At 41.4% G+C, this 24,220-nt stretch overlaps 1 protein-coding gene across 2 annotated transcripts; it reads right to left on the bottom strand.

Annotated features, from left to right (window-relative positions):
- LOC149127401 (uncharacterized) lies at positions 1 to 20,635 on the bottom strand. Of its 2 annotated transcripts, none has more exons than XR_016231537.1 (4): positions 20,460 to 20,588; positions 4,624 to 4,685; positions 2,885 to 2,935; positions 1 to 456 (listed from the first exon to the last, which is right to left on the bottom strand). XR_016231537.1 is itself a non-coding variant. In XM_089329124.1 (4 exons), the coding sequence occupies exons 1-4, from the start codon at positions 20,506 to 20,508 to the stop codon at positions 314 to 316; spliced, it is 333 nt and encodes a 110-aa protein (XP_089185250.1). In that variant the 5' UTR covers positions 20,509 to 20,635; the 3' UTR covers positions 1 to 313. The 2 variants fall into 2 exon arrangements, 1 of the variants encoding a protein (XP_089185250.1); XM_089329124.1 differs by having other exon boundaries at positions 2,857 to 2,935; positions 20,460 to 20,635.
- Positions 20,636 to 24,220: the final 3,585 nt, after the last annotated feature.

The following is a 24,220-nucleotide window of genomic DNA, read 5'->3' as shown; positions in this document are numbered from 1 at the left end:
TTTTCTTTTCTTTTTTTTTTTTTAAGATTTATTTATTTATTTGAAAGGCAGAATTACAGAGAGGCAGAGCCAGAGAGAGGTTTTCCATCCACTGGCTCAACAAATGGCCGCAACAGCCCAAGCTGGGCTAATCTGAAGCCAGGAGCCAGGAGCTTCTTCCAGGTCTCCCACATGGGTGCAGGGGCCCAGGGACTCGGGCCATCTTCTACTGCTTTCCCAGGCAATAGCAGAGAGCTGGATCGGAAGTGGAGCAGCCGGGACTTGAATCGACGCCCATAAGGGATGCCAGCACTTCAGGCGGCAGCTTTACCTGCTAAGCCACAGCGCTGGCCCCCTCATTTTCTTTTTCAAGGCAAAGGTGCAATGCAAATGCCCCAAATTTACTGATTGCATCAGAGAATGAGCCCGCTTCTTGTATGAGTTCTTCAATAAAGTGTTTAGTTAGGATTGCCAGGCCTAGACAATAAAAATACAGAATATCCAGTTAAATTTGAATTTCAGATGCACAACAAATAATTTTTTAGCATAAATATGCCTTCATGCAATATTTGGAAGCCCTATTTTAAACTTCATATTGACTATAAAGACATGAAATCAAGCCTACGTAACAGCTTCTCTCCCAGTTTGGGGATGGGGAAGCCGTTAGGTGTGGTATTAATACCCCCTTTTTTTTTTTTAACCCAGACTTTTCTTTCTTCCTTTTTCATTTTGCAGGGAGTCTCAGTGTCTCTTAACTCTCTCTTAGCTGTGTGTACCACTCCCCTCCCTTATGATTACACAATCGTTTCTGTTGTGCTTAAATGTATGTTTACATAGTCTCTTCCATGACAGTGAGCTTTTAAAAGACAGAATGCTATCAAACGGCTGGCTTCCTGCTTCCTGCTAAGTTCCCTCCAGGCTGCCTCAGTTGAGTTAGGAAGTAGGCTTGAGCGTTCTTCAGCCTCCCCAGTGAACCAGCCCTAAAAGAGATTAGGGAACTGGGCCCCTGGAGGCGTTTGGAAAAGGAAAGGAGAACGCCAGGAGGGCTTTAAGGGTCCCTTCCAGGTCGTCACTGCGGTGAGTGGGAGGACCAAGCCAACACTCTCCTTGAGGCCTGGGCTTAAGGCCTCCTAGGGACACCGGGAGTCGGCGGCCTGCTGTCCCTACGGGGTCCCGCTAGGCCGCGGCCTGCGCGCATCGCTCTGGGGCCTCTTCGCCCGAACTGTGGCCCGCGGAGGACAGCCAGCTCCTGGCGCCCGGGGACTGGGGTGACCGGGAACGCTCGACAGCGGGTCGGGAGGTGCGCAGGCCTCTCCTGGCTCCAGGCTCCCGGCCTCGGCCTCCCCAGCGCCTCGCTTCAGCCAGGCGATTCTTCCCCCTGGTTCGTTGCATTGTTTGCATTAATATGAATATCTTGTTCTGTTTGTTTTGTCTCCTGGGAGCCAATAAAGCTGTTTTTTCTTTACACCAAATGCAGCTCTACGGGCGATCAATCAATGGGTAATCTTGGGATAATCTGTGAGAGTGAGAAATCTAATAAAGCTAACGACTAAAAAGGAAAACGAAATCTATTTTTCTCTTAGGTTAACTACCTCAGGATTAGTGGGTTCCACTTCTGCTACTTGAGGTGGGTGTAACTCTTTTTCTTTTTTTTTTTTTTTTTTAACAAATGGATTTGAATGTCAACAGGGGAGGGAATAGAGCCCAGGGGAGAGTGAGAAGAAAGGAAAGGGATGATGTTTAGGGGTCTCTTAACAATTTCAGAGGGTTGGCAGATTCTTGCAAGAGGAAAGTGTGTACTTTGTAATGTCCCCCAAAATGTGTGACTGTAGTGTTCTAACAAAGTGCACCTTGGCTAGGAAGCACTCTTGTTTTCCAGACAGGACATGTAAATTAATCATGAAGTTAACCAAGTGACAATAATAAATCAAGTTATTATCAAGATCCTTTGCCTCCATCACTTGTTTGCTCCTCCTAGATGATACACTTAAGTCCCCAGCTGCATTTTTTGCTAGGCCCCTCAGCTATGCTGAGCTATGTAAGATGAAAAAGATCTTCTGCCTCGGCTGCTGCGATTCTCCTCACAGCACAATGCAACCTAAATCATTTATAAACAGATCAAAATAACAATCTGAATGATCTAACATTAACAGCTGAACTGAAGAGCCCAAGATTATGTGATGAATTGTTAAATTGCAGTAGCATTGTTTTGGATTGCTAATTAAAAAAAATAAGCAAACCCCATGACTCTAGATATGACAACTGAAAATATCCACAAATTATTTAATAAATGAAGCGTCTAACAACTTTAACACTTCCTGGTCGCCTTGTTAATAAATGTAATTTGAGGTAGATTTTAAAAATCTTCAATCTAAACAGTGAATTCATTACCCACCATTCAGAACTCTGGATGCCTATGGACTTCTTGGAATTAGGTGTTAAATAGACAAAAGTGAACCAAACTGCCTTTAAAAGCACAGCATGACCATGTAATTCTTTTTCCAGTTTGTGGTAAAAAATGATGAAACTTCTTTCCAAGTAGCTATCACCCAGATTTAGTGTGAAAAGTAGTGTAATTGTAATTCACGCCATCAGGGTCTATCGCTGATAGACGATCAGCTGTTCTGTGGTGGGAGAGGCTTTCTTTTCAAATAGGAAAGCTGCCAAGTGCTCTGCGATACCTCCAGCAAGCTTATCGGATTGAGTTCAGAGCCAAAACAGCAGCTGCACACATATGCAAATTGGCAATTAATAGTATAACATTCTGCAAAAAAAAAATGTTTAAAAATTTTTTAAAGAAAATAGAAAGAAGGTACCTGAACATTAACCTTAACTGTTAACTGGGACTTCTAAGATGAATGACTAAGGATTAATTACCCTCTGGAGAGGACTTGCTCTTTATTACCTTCCTCCTGCAGATCAAGTCTTTGTTGTCTTGCTGAGTTTTGTCTGTTTCCTGGAATACACAATAGGCTTTACAGGAAGAAGTTTAAAAATAACCTCAAAACCCTTATATTTTGATTCCAGAAAAGGGAGAAATTAAGTCATTTCCATTGATCATTCTTTCTATACACAGAGATCACAAAGCAAGAGCTTTAGCATCCTTGTGAAAAAGACATTTTGTTCTGGATGTCATCTTCTTCCCTTACAGCTTGCAATGGGAACCAGCTCCACGTCCTGCCTGCCTGTCTCTATCTTGATTTCTGTCTGTCTCTTTCTCCCATTGACAGAAATGCCATTTGTATGCTTCACACAGCAGTTTGCAGAAATCCAGTAAGGTTTATGGTTTATGTTGCCCAGCATGTATAAACACAGTACTCTCAAAATGTTTTAAAAATCATATGAATTTGTTAAATATCTTAACATCTTGGTCCTCCACTCCACTCAATTCCTTCTCTCTCTCTCTCTCTCTCTCTCTCTCTCTCTCTCTCTCTCACACACACACACACACACAAACACACACACACACGTAGTTTTCCCCGATACAGTCATACAATGGCTATGGTTAGGATTATGTTGACAACCCAAGCCCCCAAGAAGGGCCTGGCACTTTCACAGCAGGCTTTCCCCAACACTTTGAATACTTCCTCTCCCACTCCCTTCTCTCCCTCTAACACCGGGGGTGGGATGATTAGCAAATGTTTCAGATAATCTGTGAATTCTTAATAGTCATATTGCCATGGCTGAAGATCTCCCTATTTCTGTGATGTGACAGATTTCAGAAACCTTGTTGTTGGGGGTTTTTTCAGATATTTCCAAGTTCCAGGAGTTTGAAATTTGAGTCAGGATCCTGATTCCTTTTGATGTGGGAGGGTGAAGCAAGTTTTTATTTTGCTTTATTCTTCTATATGTTACAGGGTGAGACTGTATCCAGTTTTGGGTGTAACATACCATAAATGCAGAATTGAGACTATTAGTTGCATCTTTTCTTAATCAGATACACTTATAGAGTTTTTCCTTTCACTTTTATTGCAAATCATACTTCTCCTACAGTTTGGGCACAATTCTCTTGTAAATTTTCAGCTTATTAATGTTCTAAATGAAAGGGTACTGTATATTTTGATTGCCAATAATGGGCTTTCAAGCTTAAAAATATCAACTTTTTTTTATCAAGAAGTTGACCTGTGTACAATGCAAATGCATTTGCTTATATTTTTTGGAAAAAAGGTTTTGGATAACTGTCAATTATTAAGGTGCAAAAATTTCTGAGCCCCTTGGTAAAAAGAAACAAAATTCTTCCCTCTTACTAAACAGCTCTGGACCAGTAGACTGCACTTTTCTAAATATTTATGATTAACGTAACTTTTTGTCTGATTCCAATGGAAGCATCCTATGTTCTGAAGACTATAAAAGTATGGGAGAAAAATTATTGCATCTAATTTTATTCATAAGGTATTATTTCTCATGGCTTCTGATCCAATTTGAATGCAGATAGACTGCTATTTTCTTATGATTAAATCAAAAGTGGTTTAAAAAGATAGAGCAAGTCAATTGAAAGGTTGCTTTTGAATAAAACAGAAAAAATGGGAGTGCCAACTTTCTTTCCTTCTCTATAACTTCATTAACATGGTTCTATAGACATTTGCATGTAAAATGTACTTAACAAAAATTACACAGAATTAAATTTAGTCCTCTAGTGCCTACCTCTATGGTGAAATCAGACCATTTGGCATAGTTTAAAGTCTTCCAAGAAGCCTGGTTTCCACCTGGAAAATAAATTACTAAATTTGAATGTGTTACTTATACTATGGTGAGTTGTCTATCTGTTATATTTTATTTTAGTGCATATACTAGAAATTGTATTTAGAATATTCTAAAATTGTCATCTGTCAAGGTAGAGAATTATAATAATGTAATTATACATAGAAAAAGTGTTCTGACTTTAGATTATTTTGCTGCTGTCACAAAATTATGCATTTTTGAAAATTCAAAATGTTTATTATAAATTCATGTTTAATTGTCAAATTTTGAGATTGATTTAATAAAAGTTTATTTTCTTCACATTTACATAGACAATGTTTGTACCTGGGCTTCAATATAACACATACAGTATTGCAGTGTTTAGTTGAGCTTACTTTGTGTTATCTTTTTTAAAATTTGTATTTATGTATTTTTCTCTTCATTTTAAAGGCAGGGAGGGAAAGAGAGAAAGAGATTGTCTTCCATCTATTATTGCATTCCCCAAATTCCCGCAACAGATAGGGCTAGGGCAGATTGAAGTCAGGAGGGAGAAGGAAATCAATCTGAGTCCACCATGTAGGAGGCAAGGACCCAAATACTTGATCTATCATTGGCTGCCTTCCAAGGTGTGCATTAGTAGGAAGCTAGAATTTGGAGCAGAGCCAGGGATCCCAAACACACACTCAAATATGGGATGTAGGTGTCTCATGTGGTGCCTTAACCACTATGCCAAAATCTACCTTACTTTGCTTTACCTTTTTTTAATTTTATTTTTAAAAGATTTATTTATTTAATTGAAAGGCAGAGTTACAGAGAGGCAGAATCAGAGACAGAGAGAAAGATCTTCCATCCGCTGGTTCACTCCCCAAATGGCCACAATGGCCGTAGCTGGGCCAATCTGAAGCCAGGAGCCAGGAGCTTCCTCTGAGTCTCCCACACGGGTGCAGGGGCCCAAGGACTTGGGCCATCTTCTACTGCTTTCCCAGGCCACAGCAAAGAGCTGGATCAAAAGTGGAGCCATCGGGACTCAAAGCAGCACCCATTTGGGATGCCATCACTGCAGATGGCAGCTTTACCCACCAGGCCACAGCGCTGGCCCCTGCTTTATCTTTAAATGATACTTCTCCAATTTTCTAAGAGTTTGACAAATAAATTTATCAAATCATTATTGCATTCTCAATTTGTCAGTATATCCTACTGTATTAAATCACAAGCTGTTTGACTAACTTATAAGAACGATTTTGAAAAATCAAAGGTTCTATGTTGCACAACATGAAGCATCATAATTGAGAATATTGGTGAGATCTCATTGTCAACAAAGACAACATTTAATGAATTTATTCAGATAAAGGCTGTTTGGTAATGTTGCAGGTGTACACAGGGGAAAGAGTTAAAGGTGTTAGGCTATGACTCAGCAAAACCTCATTACCACAGCTAATGAAGAAAGAAAACCATGTCTTTTCTTTAAAAGACTTACTTATTTTAAAGGCAGAGAGACAGAGAAGTCTTCCATCAGCTGGCTTATTCCCCAAATGCCTGCAATAGCAGGGGCTGGAGCAAGCAGAAGCCAGGAGCCAGGAACTCCATCTATATATTCTAAAGCATTTCCAAAAAAGTCAGTGGAGGAGTCCTAGTACTTGGGCCATCATCTGCTGCCTCCTGGGCTCATTAGTAGGAAGTTGGACTGGAAGTAGAGGTGAGACTCAATCCGAGACACTTTGATACAGTTTGCAGGCATCCCAAAATGTGGCTTAATCCACTGCACAACTGCCTTTACCACAACAACCGCCCTAACCATGTGTCTTGTTAAAATATATTTGTAGGTTTTTCTTCATATCAAAGGATAGTTTTTTAATATCCTAAAGTTAACAGTTCTTTCTAAACTGTAAATTTTCTGAGTTACACTAAATAACCAGAACAGGTGTGGTTATAAAACTCCATACTTGAGCCTAGAAAGTTTGTAACTCACTATAATGTACCCAAATATGTCTAATTATGACATGATATTTGCAATGATTAGAATTTTTATGTTTGTCAGTTTTTTAAATTCTAAAGTGTTTTGTGGATACAGGTGAATAGATTATGGATATCACCTTCTGTGGGAGTGAAAAGAAGAAAAACTTGATTAATATTTAAAAGTGCTATATTCAAGCAATATGATGCTATTTTCTCCTAGCACGGGGCATTTATTTTAAAGAATTTATCTGGTCTGGCACTGCGGCTCTCTTGGCTAATCCTCTGCCTGCGGCGCCAGCACCCCAGGGTTCTAGTCCAGATTGGGAAGCCAGATTCTGTCCCAGTTGCTCCTCTTCCAGTCCAGCTCTCTGCTGTGGCCTGAGAAGGCAGTGGAGGATGGCCCAAGTCCTTGGACCCTGCATCTGCATGGGAGACCAGAAGGAAACACCTGGCTCCTGGCTTTGGATCGGCGCAGTGCGCTGTCTGTAGCAGCCATTTTGGGGGTGAACCAATGGAAGGAAAACCTTTCTCTCTGTCTCTCCCTCTCTCTCACTAACTCTGCCTGTCAAAAAAAAAAAAAAAAAAAGAATTTATCTGGAGGACTGAAGATATTTTCCATATAGTAAATTGAATAAGGAATCATTACTTAAAATAATAGAGATTAATTTTGGAAAGTCAAATTCCTAGGAAATATTGTCCACTGGATTTATAGTTGCAGAAATGATGGTGATAGAATACTAGTATTTCTTAGTTAGGCCCTTTATCTGCACAGATAATTCACATATATCCCTTCTTTCAACTGTAATAACTACCTTATGAGACCAGCATTTCTTTGTATTACTGGTGAGGAGGATTATGGTACATTTAAGTCCCAAGGCTATTATCATGTGATGCAGTTCCATGCTGGAGTCTGAAGGATATAAGCATGGAGGAGGTTTGAAACTGTTTCTTTCCTCTCTTGAAGTTCCATTTTTCCTTTACTAAATCCAAAAGAGTCAATGAAGTAGACCAAGAATTTAGCAGTGTGTTTGAAGTCCATTTGATTAGGAAGTCTTTATATGACTAGAAACGGGATTGCTTTGGCACATGCATAAAGACTCTCTACACATTCATCCTCAAATTTAGCAATTCGAAGCAGTTAGCTACACGGACAGTTTTGTATGCATTGCTAAATGCAGACACAAAAACTGCATTTGCAAAAAGAGGAAACCCAGTTAAACTAGGTTGCAAATTTGGCCCTAATTTAGCGTAGCATTTGTGATACATATAGGTTAGAGTGACATTTATATAATGGTGTGAAATATGAGAAAGTTCCAATGCTAGACACAAAGACTTTTTAAAATTGCTTTTGCCTACTTTGGTTGGTTTAAGAAACGGGAAGAAGAATTTGGTTTTTGAAGTGATGGGAAGCCTTTAAGGATGTTGGAACACTGTTCAGTCCCCTGGGGTTCTGCCTGCTGTACAATTTTAAATGTCTTTTAGCTAAAAAATTGGCCAACAAGGGAAACATAGAGATGAAATATCTTCTTCCTTATCTGGGAAGTGAGAAATTGCAGGGGCTAACATAATTCAATTGTGATAGTCAGATAAATGGTCAGCTTTTGGAATCAGAAAGTCATAATATTCCTAATTAATATTTCTATATAACTAAATATTAGAATTTATTTTGGAAGTTTTGTCATTATACTTGGTTTTAGACCTAAATTTCAGTCCACAAAACATAGCAAGAAGTGAGATTAGGTAAATACATCATGTTTCACATAAATGCGGCAATCATGGCACCTGAAACTATTTCCATTCTCCACTGAAGACCACTGGAGGGCAGTGTTTTCTCCTTTGGGAACAGACCTGGTCTTAGCTGGAGACTACATAGATGTGCTTAAAAAGGCATCTGGGTTGTGGAAAATAAGTTGAATTTCTCAATCAGGCTGTGCTTGGAATTTACCCCCTTCCATTTACATGTCATTCAAGTTGCTGCTTATCATACTAACAGCCAAATTAATAGTACCCAAAACCAGAGGATCATTTATAATAATTGTTATTGGGGAATATTTTATGGCTTTCTAATGATTAACCACTTGAGAATTGCATAAAGTTTATTTTGCTGATATATACAGCAAATGAAAAAAAGATATGAGCAGGTTATTTTGCACTATCGTGTCAGGTTAATGTTTAAAATCCCATATTCATAATCTATCCCCAAATTAATGGGTCTCGCTTCTACTTTTCCATTCTTCTTAGGCTCTTGAGCTTTAATTAGGTGCTTGTATGTTCCAATGCCACAGGTGGGTTTTGTCTTATTGTGCATACTGGTGCTCAATAGAATCCCGCCTGCAGAATAAATGAGATTCTCTCCTGAAGTTCTGACTCTTAAGAGGGAAACCACTTGGTTAAAAATTATATTGCTCGGCCGGCGCCACAGCTCACTAGGCTAATCCTCCGCCTAGTGGCGCCGGCACACCGGGTTCTAGTCCCGGTCGGGGCGCCGGATTCTGTCCCGGTTGCCCCTCTTCCAGGCCAGCCCTCTGCTGTGGCCAGGGAGTGCAGTGGAGGATGGCCCAGGTGCTTGGGCCCTGCACCCCATGGGAGACCAGGAAAAGCACCTGGCTCCTGGCTCCTGCCATCGGATCAGCGCGGTGCGCCGGCCGCAGCGCGCCGGCTGCGGCGGCCATTGGAGGGTGAACCAACGGCAAAGGAAGACCTTTCTCTCTGTCTCTCTCTCTCACTGTCCACTCTGCCTGTAAAAAAAAATAAAATAAAAATAAAAAATTATATTGCTCCTCAGGCACAACACCTTTCCCAGGGTTCCACTCATCCTTCCCTGATGCGGCCTCTTAACTGTGGAAGATCCACCCCAACAGCTGGGATTCCTGGGTGTCTGTAATCACTGATGGCCTTGATTGAGTCCTTAATGTTTTATTTTTTCAATAAAGTGTCTAGAAGTTTACTTGAGACTTCACCAAAACAAAGCAATCAGTCACTTAATAAAAATTCACCAAAATAACAAAAGTCACTTAAGAAAAACATAAAAACCAATGTCTGTGTTATAAATATTATAAGTAGTATTTTATTTTTACAATGTTATTTCTTTTCTTTTCTTTTTTTGGACAGGCAGAGTTAGTGAGAGAGAGACAGAGAGAAAGGTCTTCCTTCCATTGGTTTACCCCCTAAATGGCCACTACGGCCAGCGCGCTGCGCCGATCCAAAGCCAGGAGCCAGGTGCTTCCTCCTGGTCTCCCATGCAGGTGCAGGGTCCAAGGACTTGGGCCATCCTCCACTGCCTTCTCGGGCCACAGCAGAGAGCTGGACTGGAAGAGGAGCAACTGGGACAGAATCTGGCTTCCCAATCTGGACTAGAACCCAGAGTGCCGGCGCCACAGGCGGAGGATTAGCCAAGTGAGGTGAGGTGCCGGCCTACAGTGTTATTTCTAACTAAAAAGAGTAATATATGTTCATTGTGGAAATTATGGAAATAATAAAAATAATGGAAATAATAAAAGTCACTATTAACACTGTTAATTTTTATAGTATATCATTGTGGCATATTTTCTATGCAATAAGTATATATTAAAAATAATTAGGATATGACCAGCTCTGTGGGTAGTGGGTAAAGCCACTGCCTGCAGTGCCAACATACCATATAGGCGCCAGTTCAAGTCCTGATTTCTCCTCTTCTGATCCTGCTCTCTGGTATGGCCTAGAAAAGTAGTAGAAGATGGCCCAAGTCCTTGGGCACTTGCATCCGCGTGGGAGACCCAGAAGAAGCTCCTGGTTCCTGGCTTCGGAGCAGCCCAGCTCTGGCTATTGTGGCTATCCGGGGAGTGGCCCAGTGGATAGAAGATCTCTCTCTCTCTCTGCTTCTCTGTAACTCTGCCTTTCAAATAAATAAATAAATATTTTAAGCATAATTAAGGTATATGCCATTATTCATTTATGAATAGTACTTTTTACTTAAAACATTTTTGCCCATGCATCACAATATATCTAACAAGTTCTCTAATAATATATATTTAGTGATTTCTAATTATTCTATATTATAAACAAAGCTATGATAAACGTCCCTATGGACAAGTATTTGAATCTATCCATAAGTATTTTCTCCAGATAAATTTCCAAACAGAATTTCAAACTCAAATAGCTTTTACAAATTTGGCTATACAAACCAAAATGTCATCCAAAATGGAAACATATGATTGTGTATTCACCTGTATCTTTACCAACACTATATATTATCAGATTAATCTTCTCTAATTTGATGTGTGAAAAAAATTCTTCTACTTTTTGTTACTTTGCTTACCTGTAAAAAAAAAATTTTTTTTTTTTGACAGGCAGAGTAGACAGTGAGAGAGAGAGACAGAAAGAAAGGTCTTCCCTTTGCCGTTGGTTCACCCTCCAATGGCCGCTGCGGCCGGCGCATTGCGCTGATCCGAAGCCAGGAGCCAGGTGCTTCTCCTGGTCTCCCATGCGGGTACAGGGCCCAAGGACCTGGGCCATCCTCCACTGCACTCCCAGGCCATAGCAGAGAGCTGGCCTGGAAGAGGGGCAACAGGGACAGAATCCGGTGCCCTGACCGGGACTAGAACCCGGTGTGCCAGCGCCGCAAGGCAGAGGATTAGTCTGTTGAGCTGTGGCGCCGGCGCTTACCTGTAAAATTTAACATACCTTTTATGTTTATTGGCCATTCATATTATTAGGTTTTTAAAAAAGATTTATTTGAAAATCAGAGTTTTTACACACACACACACACACACACACAGAAAGAGAGAGAGATTCCTTCTATAGGTTCACTTCACTCCTCAGATGTCCACAATGGCTGGGATGGGCTAGGTCTTAGCCAGAAGCCAGGAGCTTCTTCAGGGTTTCCCATGTGGGTGGCAGGGGCCTCAGGACACGGACCATCTTCTGGTGCTTTTCCCATGCTATTAGCAGGGAGCTGGATTGGAGGTGCAGCAACAGGACTCGAACCAGTGCCCATTTGGAATGCCAGCATTGCAGGCAGTGGCTTTACCTGCCACGCAGCAATACTGGCCCCCATATTATTATTTTATAGCTTGCATAGGCCTATATATCACCCATTTTTTTCTATTAGGTTGCTTGATTTTTTAAATTAACTTGCAAGAGTTCTTTCTATAATGAGGTTAGTAACACTGGGCTGTACCTTTTACACATATCTTTACAAGTTAATCCTTATTGTACTTGTTAGTGACTTTTTAATCATTTCTAAAGTTATCAATATCTCAAATGCTTTCATTACAATTTCTACCTTTGGTTATATATTTAGAATATCTTCCTCACAAAAAGTTATTTACTTATATTTTTGCTATATATTTGATAATGTTAAAGTTTTTCATGCTTTAATGTATTTAATGCTTTAATAAATCTGAAGTTTACTGTGGTTTATCATGTGAGGCGAGTATTTGATCATTTTTTCTAATAATTAGGAAACTATCTTTACATGTGTATTGAAAACTATACTTCTTTCCTGCTGATTTTTTGAATCCAGCTGAACTTTTTTATCTTCTAGGATCTAGTACTGAGATTAAGTTCTGCTTCACTGATTTCTTCTAAAATATTTTAATTATACACTGTTACTCTTGATATTGCAAATCCTCATTCAACTTTTTCCCAAAAAATTTTTTTGTCATTCTTAACTATTCTTTCATGTACTTCAGAATTACTTCATTAAGAACATTCATTTGAGAACATATGTTTTGCTATGGAAAAATGCCCAAGATATATTAAGCAAAGAACAGTATGTATTAATATTATCCCTCTTGCAATTATAAAAAGTCAGATAAAGGATGGAAGGTGTGTGTGCATATCCATTTCTATGTATTTCTTTTTTTTTTTTTTTTTTTTTTGACAGGCAGAGTTAGACAGAGAGAGAGAGAGAAAGAGAGAGAGAGACAGGTCTTTCTTCCGTTGGTTCATCCCCCAATGGCCGCTAGGGCTGGAGCTATGCTGATCCGAAGCGAGGAGCCAGGTGCTTCTTCCTGGTCTCTCATGCAGGTGCAGGGCCCAAGCACTTGGGCAATCCTCCACTGCCTTACTGGGCCACAGCAGAGAGCTGGACTGGAAGAGGAGCAACCGGGACAGAATGCAGCACCCCAACCAGGACTAGAACCCAAGGTGCTGGCGCCGCAGGCCGAGAACTAGCCAAGTGAGCCACGGCGCTGGCCTGTATTTGCTTTAAATAAACATACAAAAGTTCTGGAAGAATGGGAAAGAAAAACTATTAACAATGGTTAACCTTGGTGAGTGGGACTAGACACTGGAACTTTTGCAGTTTTTTTTTTAAATAAATTTTATTATTTATTTATTTATTTATTTATTTTTGACAGGCAGAGTGGACAGTAAGAGAGAGAGACAGAGAGAAAGGTCTTCTTTTTGCCGTTGGTTCACCCTCCAATGGCCACTGCGGCTGGTGCTCTGCGGCCGGTGCACCGCGCTGATCCGATGGCAGGAGCCAGGTACTTATCCTGGTCTCCCATGGGGTGCAGGGCCCAAGCACTTGGGCCATCCTCCACTGCACTTCCCTGGCCGTAGCAGAGAGCTGGCCTGGAAGGGGGGCAACTGGGACAGAATCCGGCGCCCTGACCGGGACTAGAACCCGGTGTGCCGGCGCCGCTAGGTGGAAGATTAGCCTATTGAGCCACGGCGCCGGCTATTTTATTTTATTTTTTTTAAATGCTGTTTATCATTATTCATTTGAAAGGCAAAGCAAGAGAGAAATCTTCCATTTGTTGACTCATGACCCAAATGCCCACAACAGCCAGGGTCTGGGGCAGGCTGAAGCCAGGAGCCAGAAACTCCATCTGAATCTCCCACATGGGTATCAGGGCCCCAATACTTGAGTAATCACTTGCTTCCTCCCAGGAAGCATTAGCAGGAAGCTGGATAGAAGCAGAAGTACCAGGACTCAAACTGTGGCTGCTTAAGCCTCTGTGCCAAAACAACCCTCCCCACCAAAAATTTAATGTCATGGCTAATTCAAAAATTCATGGGAAATTCTAAGCAAATTTACATTAAATTTATAAACAAATTGCAACATCCTTATAATATTCTCATTTACCCATATGGGAATAGTTTTCAAAAAATTTTATGTTCCTCAATAAAATTTTGGAATTTTCTTTATATGAATTCTATACTCACTGTATCTGTATCTATAGTTGTTATATAGAGATATATAAATATATATTGTGTAATTGCTATTGTTTGTAAATAATTTTTTTCATTGAATATTATTTTCTAGTTTTTTCCCCTCTAAGTAACTTAGAGAAGCTGTTGATTTTTTATAATAATCCTAAAGTGATCAGTCAATTCAAATTGGTCAGTTCAAGTTCAGGATAAAGTTATCTGTTTTGAGGTGAGTCTCTGGCGTGGCTCTTAAGTCCCACTTGGGACATCCACATTCATATCAGAGGTTTGAGTCCTGGCTTACACATCTTGGGAAGCATCAGATGATGACTCAAATGCTTGGGTCCCAACCACACATGTAGATGACTCACAGGTTCCTGGCTTTAGCCTGGTCCATTCCTGCCTATTGTGGGTATTTGGAAAGTGAACCAGGGAATGGAAGATCTCTTGCTGTCTGTGTCTCGGTCTCTGTTTTTCAAATAAAGTAAAATAAAATAAAAACTTTTAAAATTACTTTTTAAACATTTAAAATTACTGGTTTATGTGGAAATACTATAACTTTAGTCAGTGTAACTATCTTTATGTTTGTGATTTTTTTAGAATCATGTATACATGGGTTCAGAAAATACCTACTACAGGAAATATTTTATAATATAAATAATTGCAGAATATAATATCTGTCATTTTCTGAAAAGGACTGCAAAAGAGTAATGAACAAAAAACAATTATTAGAATAGATAGGATTTCCATGAATTATTTATGAGAATCTAGACAAGCAAGAAACAATAGATATGACCTATTTTGAGTCCTATAGACTTTTTCCATATTTGCAGAGGATGTGTCTTATATATACTTTTTCTTCTCAAAAAGAAAAGTGCTATTATTTCTGACTACAAATATATTACTGTTGTAAAAAAGCATTTAAATATAGAAAAAAATACCTTCTTATATGAAGATCAACCATAATGCTATTATCCAGAAAAATACGAGATAATATGTTGCCTATTCTTCAAAAATTATATCAAGACATATTTGATATATTTGTAATAAAGAGACCACACACTACATATATAGTTTTAAAGCTTCTTTTTTACTCTTAATGTGTAACTTCTGCTCTTTGTTAATGTCATAAATAATAGTTCTTCATGATTCTTTTTTAGGTTATTTATTTATTTATTTAAAGGCAGGGGGAGAGAGAGAGAGAAATTCCAACCACTAGTTCACTTCCCAAATGCCTGCAACAGCCAGGGCTGGGCCAGGCTGAAGCCAGGAGTCAGGAGCTCCATATGGGTCTCCCATATGGGTGGCAGGGACCCAAGTACTTGAGCCATCATCTGCTGCCTCCCAGGATTGGCATTAGCAGAAAAGTTGGATTGGAAGCAGGATAACTGAAACTTGAATGAGGCAATGCAGTATGGGATGCAGATGTCCCAAGCGGCAGCTTAACCCATGCACTGCATCACCTGCCCTGATCCTCATAATTCTTTTTCAAAAAAATATTTCTTTATTTGAAAGGCAGAGTTACAGAGAGGCCAAGGAAGAGAGAGAGAGAGAGAGAGAAAGAGAATCTTCCATCTGATGGTTCACTTCCCAAATGGCTACAACGGCCAGGACTGGGCTGATCGGAAGCCAGGAGCCAGGAGTTTCCTCCAGGTTTCCCATGAGGGTGCAGGGGCCCAAGGACTTGGGCCATCTTCCACTGCTTTTCCAGGCCACAGCAGAGAGCTGGATTGGAAGTGGAGCAGCCAGGACTTGTACCAGCGCCCATATGGGATGTCACACTGCAGGCAGTGGCTTACCCTGCTAAGCCTTAGTGCCCAGCCCCCCTCATAATTCTTAAGGGCTTCCATTAAAATCTATATTTTATTTTATGGTTCATCCATAATTTATTCAATCAATCTCCTGTTAATTAACATTTAGGTAGTTTCCTTTTTTTTTTTTTTTACAATGGAGATTGTAATACATCTTTTCACAATGGACACATTAGTTCCTTAAGAAATGGAAATACTAGCCGGCGCCGTGGCTCAATAGGCTAATCCTCCACCTTGCGGCGCCGGCACACCGGGTTCTAGTCCCGGTTGGGGCGCCGGATTCTGTCCCGGTTGCCCCTCTTCCAGGCCAGCTCTCTGCTGTGGCCAGGGAGTGCAGTGGAGGATGGCCCAGGTGCTTGGGCCCTGCACCCCATGGGAGACCAGGAAAAGCACCTGGCTCCTGGCTCCTGCCATCGGATCAGCGCGGTGCGCCGGCTGCAGCGGCGGCCATTGGAGGGTGAACCAACGGCAAAGGAAGACCTTTCTCTCTCTGTCTCTCTCTCACTGTCCACTCTGCCTGTCAAAAAAAAAAAAAAAAAAAAAAAAAAAAAAAAAAAAAAAAAAAAAAAAGAAATGGAAATACTAGGCTTGCACTGTGGCATAGAAGGTTAAGCCTCTGTCTGCAATGCAGCATTCCCCATGAGGACATCCCATATGAGATTATATTTTTGTTAGAGAATTTCCTTTGTACAATAGAAATAATATGTATTTGATAAAATAGTTACGTTAAATTGGAAAAAAAAGCATTTTCGATAATAGCATTGCACATTTTTAAAGAAAAGACAGTATTTGTAGAATTAATAAGAAACCTGTTGGGGCTAGCACTGTGGCATAGTAGGTTAAACATCCACCTGTGGTGCCATCATCCCATGTGGGCACCAGTTCAAGTCCTGATTGTTCCACTTCTAATCCAGCTCCTTGATAATGTGCCTGGGAAAGCAGCAGAAGGTGGCCCAAGTGCTTGGGCCCCTGCACCTACGTGGGAGACCCAGAACAAGGTCCTGGCTCCTGGCTTCAGAGTAGACCAGCTGTGGCATTTGTGGCCATTTGGGAGTTAACCAGTGGATGGACGATCTCTCTCTCTCTCTCCTTCTCTCTCTGTATTTCTGCTTTTCAAATAAATAAATAATCTTTAAAAAAAGAAGAAATGAAAATACTAGATTAATGTTTCTGCATCATTCTAAAACTTTTGTCTTAAAATTGAACATTTTGTCTTAAAATTAAAACATGTATATAAAAATAAAACATGTATTGTTTATCAGATGTCCTACAAAAGAAGTCATAGTGATTTTGCTCTCAGGCCATTCCTGAACTGAGGGTTAGTATTATTTTTAATTTTTTTTTACTGTCTGATAGGTGAGCAGTGATATTTCATTACTCCTTTAATTTCTAGAATTGGATTAACAAATTTATCGTATTTTCACATTTAAGATCTATCATTATTTCTATATTTGTGAGTTAATTATTCTAGATTATTCCTGCTTTTCTTCTGGATTATACATTTTAATATTACAGACTTGAAAGTGCCCCTTAAAGATTAAAAGTATTAATCTTTTGTGATACATATTCTTAAATACATATTTAGTTTTTTTACTTTTTATGCATTTTGCCATACAAAGTTTTTATATAATCAAATTTATAAATTTTCACTATATTTAATGCTTTTTTAACTTCAAACATTCTTTACAAGATTAGTAACAGAAAATTCTTCTCTAATTTATTCTAACTATATTTAGTTTTCATGTTTTGCACTTACTAGTATATCTTTTTTTTAAGATTTATTTATTTATTCAAAAGTCAGAGTTACACAGAGAGAGGAGAGGCAGAGAAAGAGAGAGAGAGAGGTCCCCCATGCAATGGTTCCTTCCCCAATTGACCACAACAGCTGGAGCTGCGCTGATCCGAAACCAGGAGCCAGGAGCTTCTTCCAGGTCTCCCATGCAGGTGCAGGGACCCAAGGACTTGGGCCATCTTCTACTGTATTCCCAGGCCATAGCAGAGAGCTGGATAGGAAGCGGAACAGCCAGGTCTTGAACCAGCGCCCATATGAGATGCCAGCGCTTCAGGCCAGGGCATTAACCCTCTGCACCACAGTGCTGGCTCCTACTAGTATACCTTTTTTTAAAAAAATCATTTATTTATTTATTTGAAAGGCAAGGAGAGAAAAGATCAATCCTCCATCTTTTGTTTCACTCCCTAAATGGCCACAATAGCCAGATCTGGGCCAAGCAGAAGCCAGGAGCCAGGACTTTATACTGGTCTCCCACATGGGTGGCAGGGGTCCACGTACTTGGGCCATCATCCACTGCCTTCTCAGGTATATTAGCAGGAAGCTAGATCCAAAGCAGAGCAGCTGAAACTGGAACAGGCACTCTGATAGGGTATGCTGGTGTCTAAGTGGTGGCTTAACCACTTGTGCCAAAACACAAGCCTCCATTACTCATACATTTTTAATCTATGTAAATTTCTTTTCTTTTTAAGGAGTAAAGATTTAATCACATTTCCCCACATGATTGATGACTATTCCCACATTATTTTTGAACAATCCTTATAGTCTTTAAATTCTCACACATATTGTAAGCTAGTTCCAGACTTCATCTTCTGTTTTGCTGCTCTTTCTGAGCTGTATGATTCTGAGGAATTGTTCAGGTTTGGAAGCAATTGATCTGTGTAAGAAACAGACCTCCTGATCTCAGTAACTTACAACCACAACCAGTTAGCCCCCTCTCATTGGTATTTTTGGTATTTTTTTTTAAGATTTTTTTTATTTATTTGAAAGTCAGAGTTACACAGAGAGAGGAGAGGCAGAGAGAGGGAGAGGTCTTCCATCTGCTTGTTCACTTACCAACTGGCCACAGTGGCCGGAGCTGTGCTGATCTGAAGCCAGGAGCCAGGAATTTCCTCCAGGTCCCCTACGCGGGTGCAGGGGCCTAAGGACATGGGCAATCTTCTATTGTTTTTGCAGGCCATAGCAGAGAGCTGGATGGGAAAGTGGAGCAGCCGCGACTGAAACTGGTGCCTATATGGGATGCTGGCACTGGTGGCAGCTTTACCTGATACACCACAGCGCTGGCCCCTCTCTCATTGATATTTGAATCAGCTATGACATTGCAACGTTTGGTTAGACACAGAGGGACATTCCAGACTACTGGTCAGCTTTGTGATGGCACCACATGTCTCTGTTATTAGGCTGAAGTATCAACAGCTCCCTAGAACATATTCTCATGAAAGATAGTAGGAGTGCAAGAGGGCTGGCAGAAATTTGCAATATTTGTTACACCTCAACTCAACATCAATCAGTCCTTTTCACGCACACTGCATTTGGAACTCACACAGGAATGAACTCTAAGTGAATGTACATACAGTGGCACAGCAGGTTAAAGCCCCAGCCTGTAGCGCCTGCATCCCACATGAATGCAGGTTTGAGTCAGAGCTGCTCCAGTTCTGATCCAGCTCCCTGTTGATGAACTGGGAAAGCAGAAGATGGTCCTGTGCTTGGGCTCCTGCACCTGTGTAGGAGACCCAGAAAAAGCTCTTGGCTCCTGGTTTTGGCCTGGCCTAGCCCTGGCCATTGTGGCTATTTGGGGAATGAACCAGCAGATGGAAGACCCCTCTATCTCTACCTCTCTTAAAACTCTTTCAAATAAATAAAATATTCTTTTTTTTTTAAAAGAATGTACAATGTGCTATTAAAGAAAAAAAAAGTACATCGCCTACACAAGAAAGGAAGGTCAAGAACTTACAGAAAGGGGCCAGCTGTGGCACAGTGGGTTAACACCCTGGCCTGAAGCACTGGCATCCCATATTGGTGCCGGTTTGAGTCCTGGCTGCTCCACTTCCTATCCAGTTCTCTGCTATGGCCTGGGATAGCAATAGAAGATGGCCCAAGTCCTTGGGCCCCTGCACCCACGTAGGGGACCCAGAAGAAGCTCCTGGCTCCTGGCTTCAGATTAGCGCGGATCCAGCCATTGTGGCCAATTGGGGAGTGAACCATCAGATGGAAGACCTCTCTCTCTCTCTCTCTCTCTCTCTCTCTTTCTCTGCCTCTCCTCTCTCTGTAACTCTTTCAAATAAATAAAAATAAATCTTAAAACAAAAACCAAACCAAAATAAAACAAAAAAAGAACTTACAGAAAAGGAAGAACAGTAAGCAAATAATATTACTTGTCATACTGAGCTAGTTATATTTTCTACTTTAAAAAAATTTTTTTTATTTGAAGTGCAGAGTTAGAGCTAGAGCGAGAGCGAGAGCGAGAGAGAGAGAGAAAATCTTCCATCTGCTGGTTCACTCACTAGATGATTACAATGGCTGAGGCTGGGCCAGGCCAAAGCTAGAACCCAGGAGCTTCATTCAGGTCTTCTATGTAGGTGCCAGGGGCCTAACCTGGGCCATATTCTGCTGCTTTCCCAAGTACATTAGCAGGGAGCCGAATTGGAAGAGAAGCAGCTGGGGCTCAAACCAGTACCATGTGGGATGCTAGCCTTGCAGGTAGAGGTTTAACATGCTGCCCCACAATGCCAGCCCTGAGCTACTTTTATTTTCTCCACTTCAATTTCCTCAATATCAAATAGGATAATTGTGATGACTCAATGATAAAACAGAATGTGAAGATTTAATGATATAGATAATAAATACCAAACACTGCACCTGGTATTAAAAATTTAGTAAATATATTGTCTGCTTCCTAATAGTATGTCATGTGAATTATTATAGCTATAGAAGGGAAGATCAGTTCCTACCCTTTTCACTCTTCTTTTCTTTTTTTAAAGATTTATTTATTTACTTGAAAGGCAGGCTGGTTAACAGGGAGGGAGAGACAGAGAGAGAGAGAGGTACCTTGCATTTGCTGGTTCATACTACTTTTAAGTTAATGAGCAAGTTGTTCCAAATCTTACCAAGAGGAGGTTGAGAGATGATTCTTGGAAACCATAATAATCTATGCATTTTGGCTGGCGCTGCGGCTCAATAGACTAATCCTCCACCTGCGGTGCTGGCACCCCGGGGTTCTAGTCCTGGTCGGGGCGCTGGATTCTGTCCCAGTTGCTCCTCTTCCACTCAAGCTCTCTGCTGTGGCCCGGGAAGGCAGTGGAGGATGGACCAAGTGCTTGGGCCCTGCACCCGCATGGGAGACCAGGAGGAAGCACCTGGCTCCTGGCTTCGGATCAGCGCAGTGCGCCGGCCACAGCACGCCGGCCGCAGCGGCCACTGAAGGGTGAACCAATGGAAAAGGAAGACCTTTCTGTCTGTCTCTCTCTCTCTCTCACTGTCCACTCTGCCTGTCAAAAAAAAAAAAAATCCATTAAAAAATTAATCTATATTTTCTGTTTATTGAAAAAAATAAAAATGTACACTGCACCAATTTGTAAATTAGTGGAGGTGGTCAGTGTCGCTCCCCGTCTTCGTGGAGGAACGACACAGGACCCTGCGCTGTTCTTTTGTCTGCTCGGCCCTCCCCGGGTTTGCTGCTGGTTCTTCCCGGGTTGGCTACCGACCCTTCCACCTCCGTGGAAGGGCGGTTCCCCCTGCCACATTCCCCACTTCCGCGGGGGAGCGGCACACCGCCGGCCGGCTCTCTCGGGGGCTGCACAGGTGTTCCCCTTAGATGTTCCTGGTGCATGCTGTCTCTCTCCTCCCTTATAGTCCTCTTCCGCCAATCCCAACTCGGCTGCCCACACGCCGAGTACGCTGCTCTCCTCCAATCAGGAGCAGGTCCTGCTGTCTATTGGTTGAACTGGAGGCAGCTGTGTAGAAGCTGTTTTCTCCTCTCCCAGCGCCATATTGTGGGAGAGCAGATGCATAGAATAAGTCTTAATTCCAGTAACTTAGTCTAGTCCGAGTTGCTCCCCACAGTCAGTATCCTGGAAAAAAAAAAAAACTAAAACTCAAATTAGGACAATGATCATAAAATTATACTCAGAGGGTAGGTATTTTTTCTAGCACTTAAGATCTGGCCAATTGAGACACCCAGATCTGATATTAGAGTGCATGTATTTGAGTCCCAACTCTGCTCCCAATCCTAGCTTCCTGCTAATGTGTACTACAGGAGACACCAGGCAGTGGGTCAAGTAGTTGGGTCCCTGCCCTCCATAGGGTAGGCCTGGATTGAGATACTGGCTCACAGCTTTGGCCTGAGCAAGTTCCAGTTGTTGTTGGCACTTGGGTAGTGAACCAGTGAATGGGACCTCTGTTATTCTCTCTCTCTCTCTGCCTCTGTGTGTGTGTGTGCACACACCTCTCCTAAAGAAAAAACAAATCAAAATTTTTATTTTTTATTTTTATTTATTTATTTATTTTTATTTTTTGACAGGCAGAGTGGACAGTGAGAGAGAGAGACAGAGAGAAAGGTCTTCCTTTGCCGTTGGTTCACCCTCCAATGGCCACTGCGGCCAGCGCACCACGCTGATCCGATGGCAGGAGCCAGGTACTTATCCTGGTCTCCAATGGGGTGCAGGGCCCAAGGACTTGGGCCATCCTCCACTGCACTCCCTGGCCACAGCAGAGAGCTGGCCTGGAAGAGGGGCAATCGGGACAGAATTCGGCGCCCTGACCGGGACTAGAACCCGGTGTGCCAGCGCCGCAAGGCGGAGGATTAGCCTAGTGAGCTGGGGCACTGGCCTACAAATCAAAATTTTAAATGATGCCCAGAAGAAGCAAATGCATGGTATGCTCATAAACACTCAAAGAAATACAAATGATCCCTAACTTACAGTGGTATGATGATTTTTCTACTTGATGATGGTACAAGAAATACGCATTCAGTGGAAATCTTACCTTGAATTTTGAACTTTGATCTTTTCCTGGGCCTATGTATTATGACATTCCCTGGCTCCCAATCATTCACTTGATCACAAGGGTAAAACCAGTATCCTACAGTGTACTGTTGCAAAGCTACAATGTTTGATAGGTTAGGTGTTGCTACAGTTTGGATATGGCTTGTCCCACAAAGATTCATGTGCTGAAAGGTTGGTCCCCCATGTAATGGTATTGAGAAGTGGTAGATCTTTAAGAGGTAGGACCAAGTGCAAATGATTCGTTCCCTTTATCAGAAGGATGAATGTACTTCTCACAAGAGTAGGTTGTTAAAAGGGTAAGCCTAATCTTCCCGGGACTCCTGCTGCCTTGTTTGTACACATATCCCTGCTACACACTGCTGGTTCCTTTTCAGTTTCTCTACAATGTTGCAATACGGTCAGGGTCCTTGCCAGAACATCCAGTCCATGCTATGCTGTTTGGACTTTCTAGCCACAATTGTGAGCCAAAGAAACATCTTTTCTTTATAAATAATCTTCTCATGTATTTTGTATAGCAACAAAAAAGAAAAATAGGTACATTAAGTGCAGTTTCAACTTACAACATTTTGATTTATGATGGATTTATCAAGATATAATCCCCATTATAAATCGAGGAGTATCTGTATAAGATTGTACAGGAGTGTCTAGGCAAACAGCACAGAAGAAAAAGAGCTGAAGGTCTCTACAGTACAGATGATCAACAATGCAGCTAAAAACAAACACTTTTTATGATTTATTAAGTAATCTTAATTAGGTCAAGGACAATTTATCCTCAGTATCATGTATTAGTTACAGTTTCTTTGTAAATTATTTCCTGTTTTGGATCAAATTTTTAAGAGATGTGAGAAACTGATGAGAATTAAAAGAACAGAAATATAGCCAACAAGAAATTTAATTTAGGTATGAAGCAAACTAAAGGAATTGCGTTATTACATCTGAAAACAGCTAATGTGTCACTTGATTAGGATTCAGCTATAAGATTTATTTCTAGCAAAGAGATGCTGAGCAGTGGTCTTCTATGTCTAATTAAGAATCCCAATTTTTAAAATTAAAACAGACTCTTTATATGACTACAAGAAATCATTGGTTGTTAGGTCAAGGAAACACTAGAGACAAAAATCAAGAAAGAGAGGCCGGCGCCGCGGCTCAATAGGCTAATCCTCCGCCTAGCGGCGCTGGCACCCCAGGTTCTAGTCCCAGTTGAGGTGCCGGATTCTTTCCCGGTTGCTCCTCTTCCAGTCCAGCTCTCTGCTGTGGCCCGGGAGTGCAGTGGAGGATGGCCCAAGTCCTTGGGCCCTGCACCCCATGGGAGACCAGGAGAAACACCTGGCTCCTGGCTTCGGATCAGCGCGGTGCGCCGGCCATAGCACGCCAGCTGCAGCGGGTGAACCAACGGCAAAAGGAAGACCTTTCTTTCTGTCTCAGTCTCTCACTATTCACTCTGCCTGTAAAAATAAAAAAATCAAGAAAGAGGACTGGGGCTATGGTACAGCGGGTTAAACCATGGCCTGTTAAACCATGGCCTACCCATCTGTATGGGTGCTGGTTCAAGTCCCAGCTGTTCCACTTCTGATCCAGCTCCCTGCTAATGCGTCCGGGAAAGCAGCAGAAGATGGCCCAAATCCTTGGACCCCTGCACCCACGTGGGAGACCCACAGGAAGTTCCTGGCTCCTGACTTTGGTCTGGCCCAGCCCTGACTGTTGCAGTCATTTGGGGGAGTGAACCAGCGAATGGAAGATCTCTCTGCCTTTCAAATAAATAAAACAAATTGTTAATAAAAAGAAATCAAGAAAGATTTTTGAGTTTCTATTAATGGAAAGAGACTGATTCTATTTTGTAAGTAGCAGAATAGACAATTGTCAAC

The sequence above is a fragment of the Oryctolagus cuniculus genome, chromosome 3, assembly GCF_051225735.1.
Source record: "Oryctolagus cuniculus isolate XC-2025 breed Fujian yellow rabbit chromosome 3, ASM5122573v1, whole genome shotgun sequence".
Classification (NCBI taxonomy): Eukaryota; Metazoa; Chordata; class Mammalia; order Lagomorpha; family Leporidae; genus Oryctolagus; species Oryctolagus cuniculus.
The sequence above is the reverse complement of the archived record's forward strand: the minus strand, read 5'-3'. Positions and strand labels throughout refer to the sequence as shown.

Excerpts from the sequence above, each read along its gene's own strand:
- LOC149127401 (XM_089329124.1), bottom strand. The coding sequence starts at position 20,508 with ATGCATAGATTATTATGGTTTCCAAGAATCATCTCTCAACCTCCTCTT. Across the intron at positions 4,686-20,459 it reads CATCTCTCAACCTCCTCTTG|GTGGAAACCAGGCTTCTTGG; the intron begins GTAAGATTTGGA and ends TTTATTTTCCAG. Across the intron at positions 2,936-4,623 it reads GGTCTGATTTCACCATAGAG|GAAACAGACAAAACTCAGCA; the intron begins GTAGGCACTAGA and ends TGTGTATTCCAG.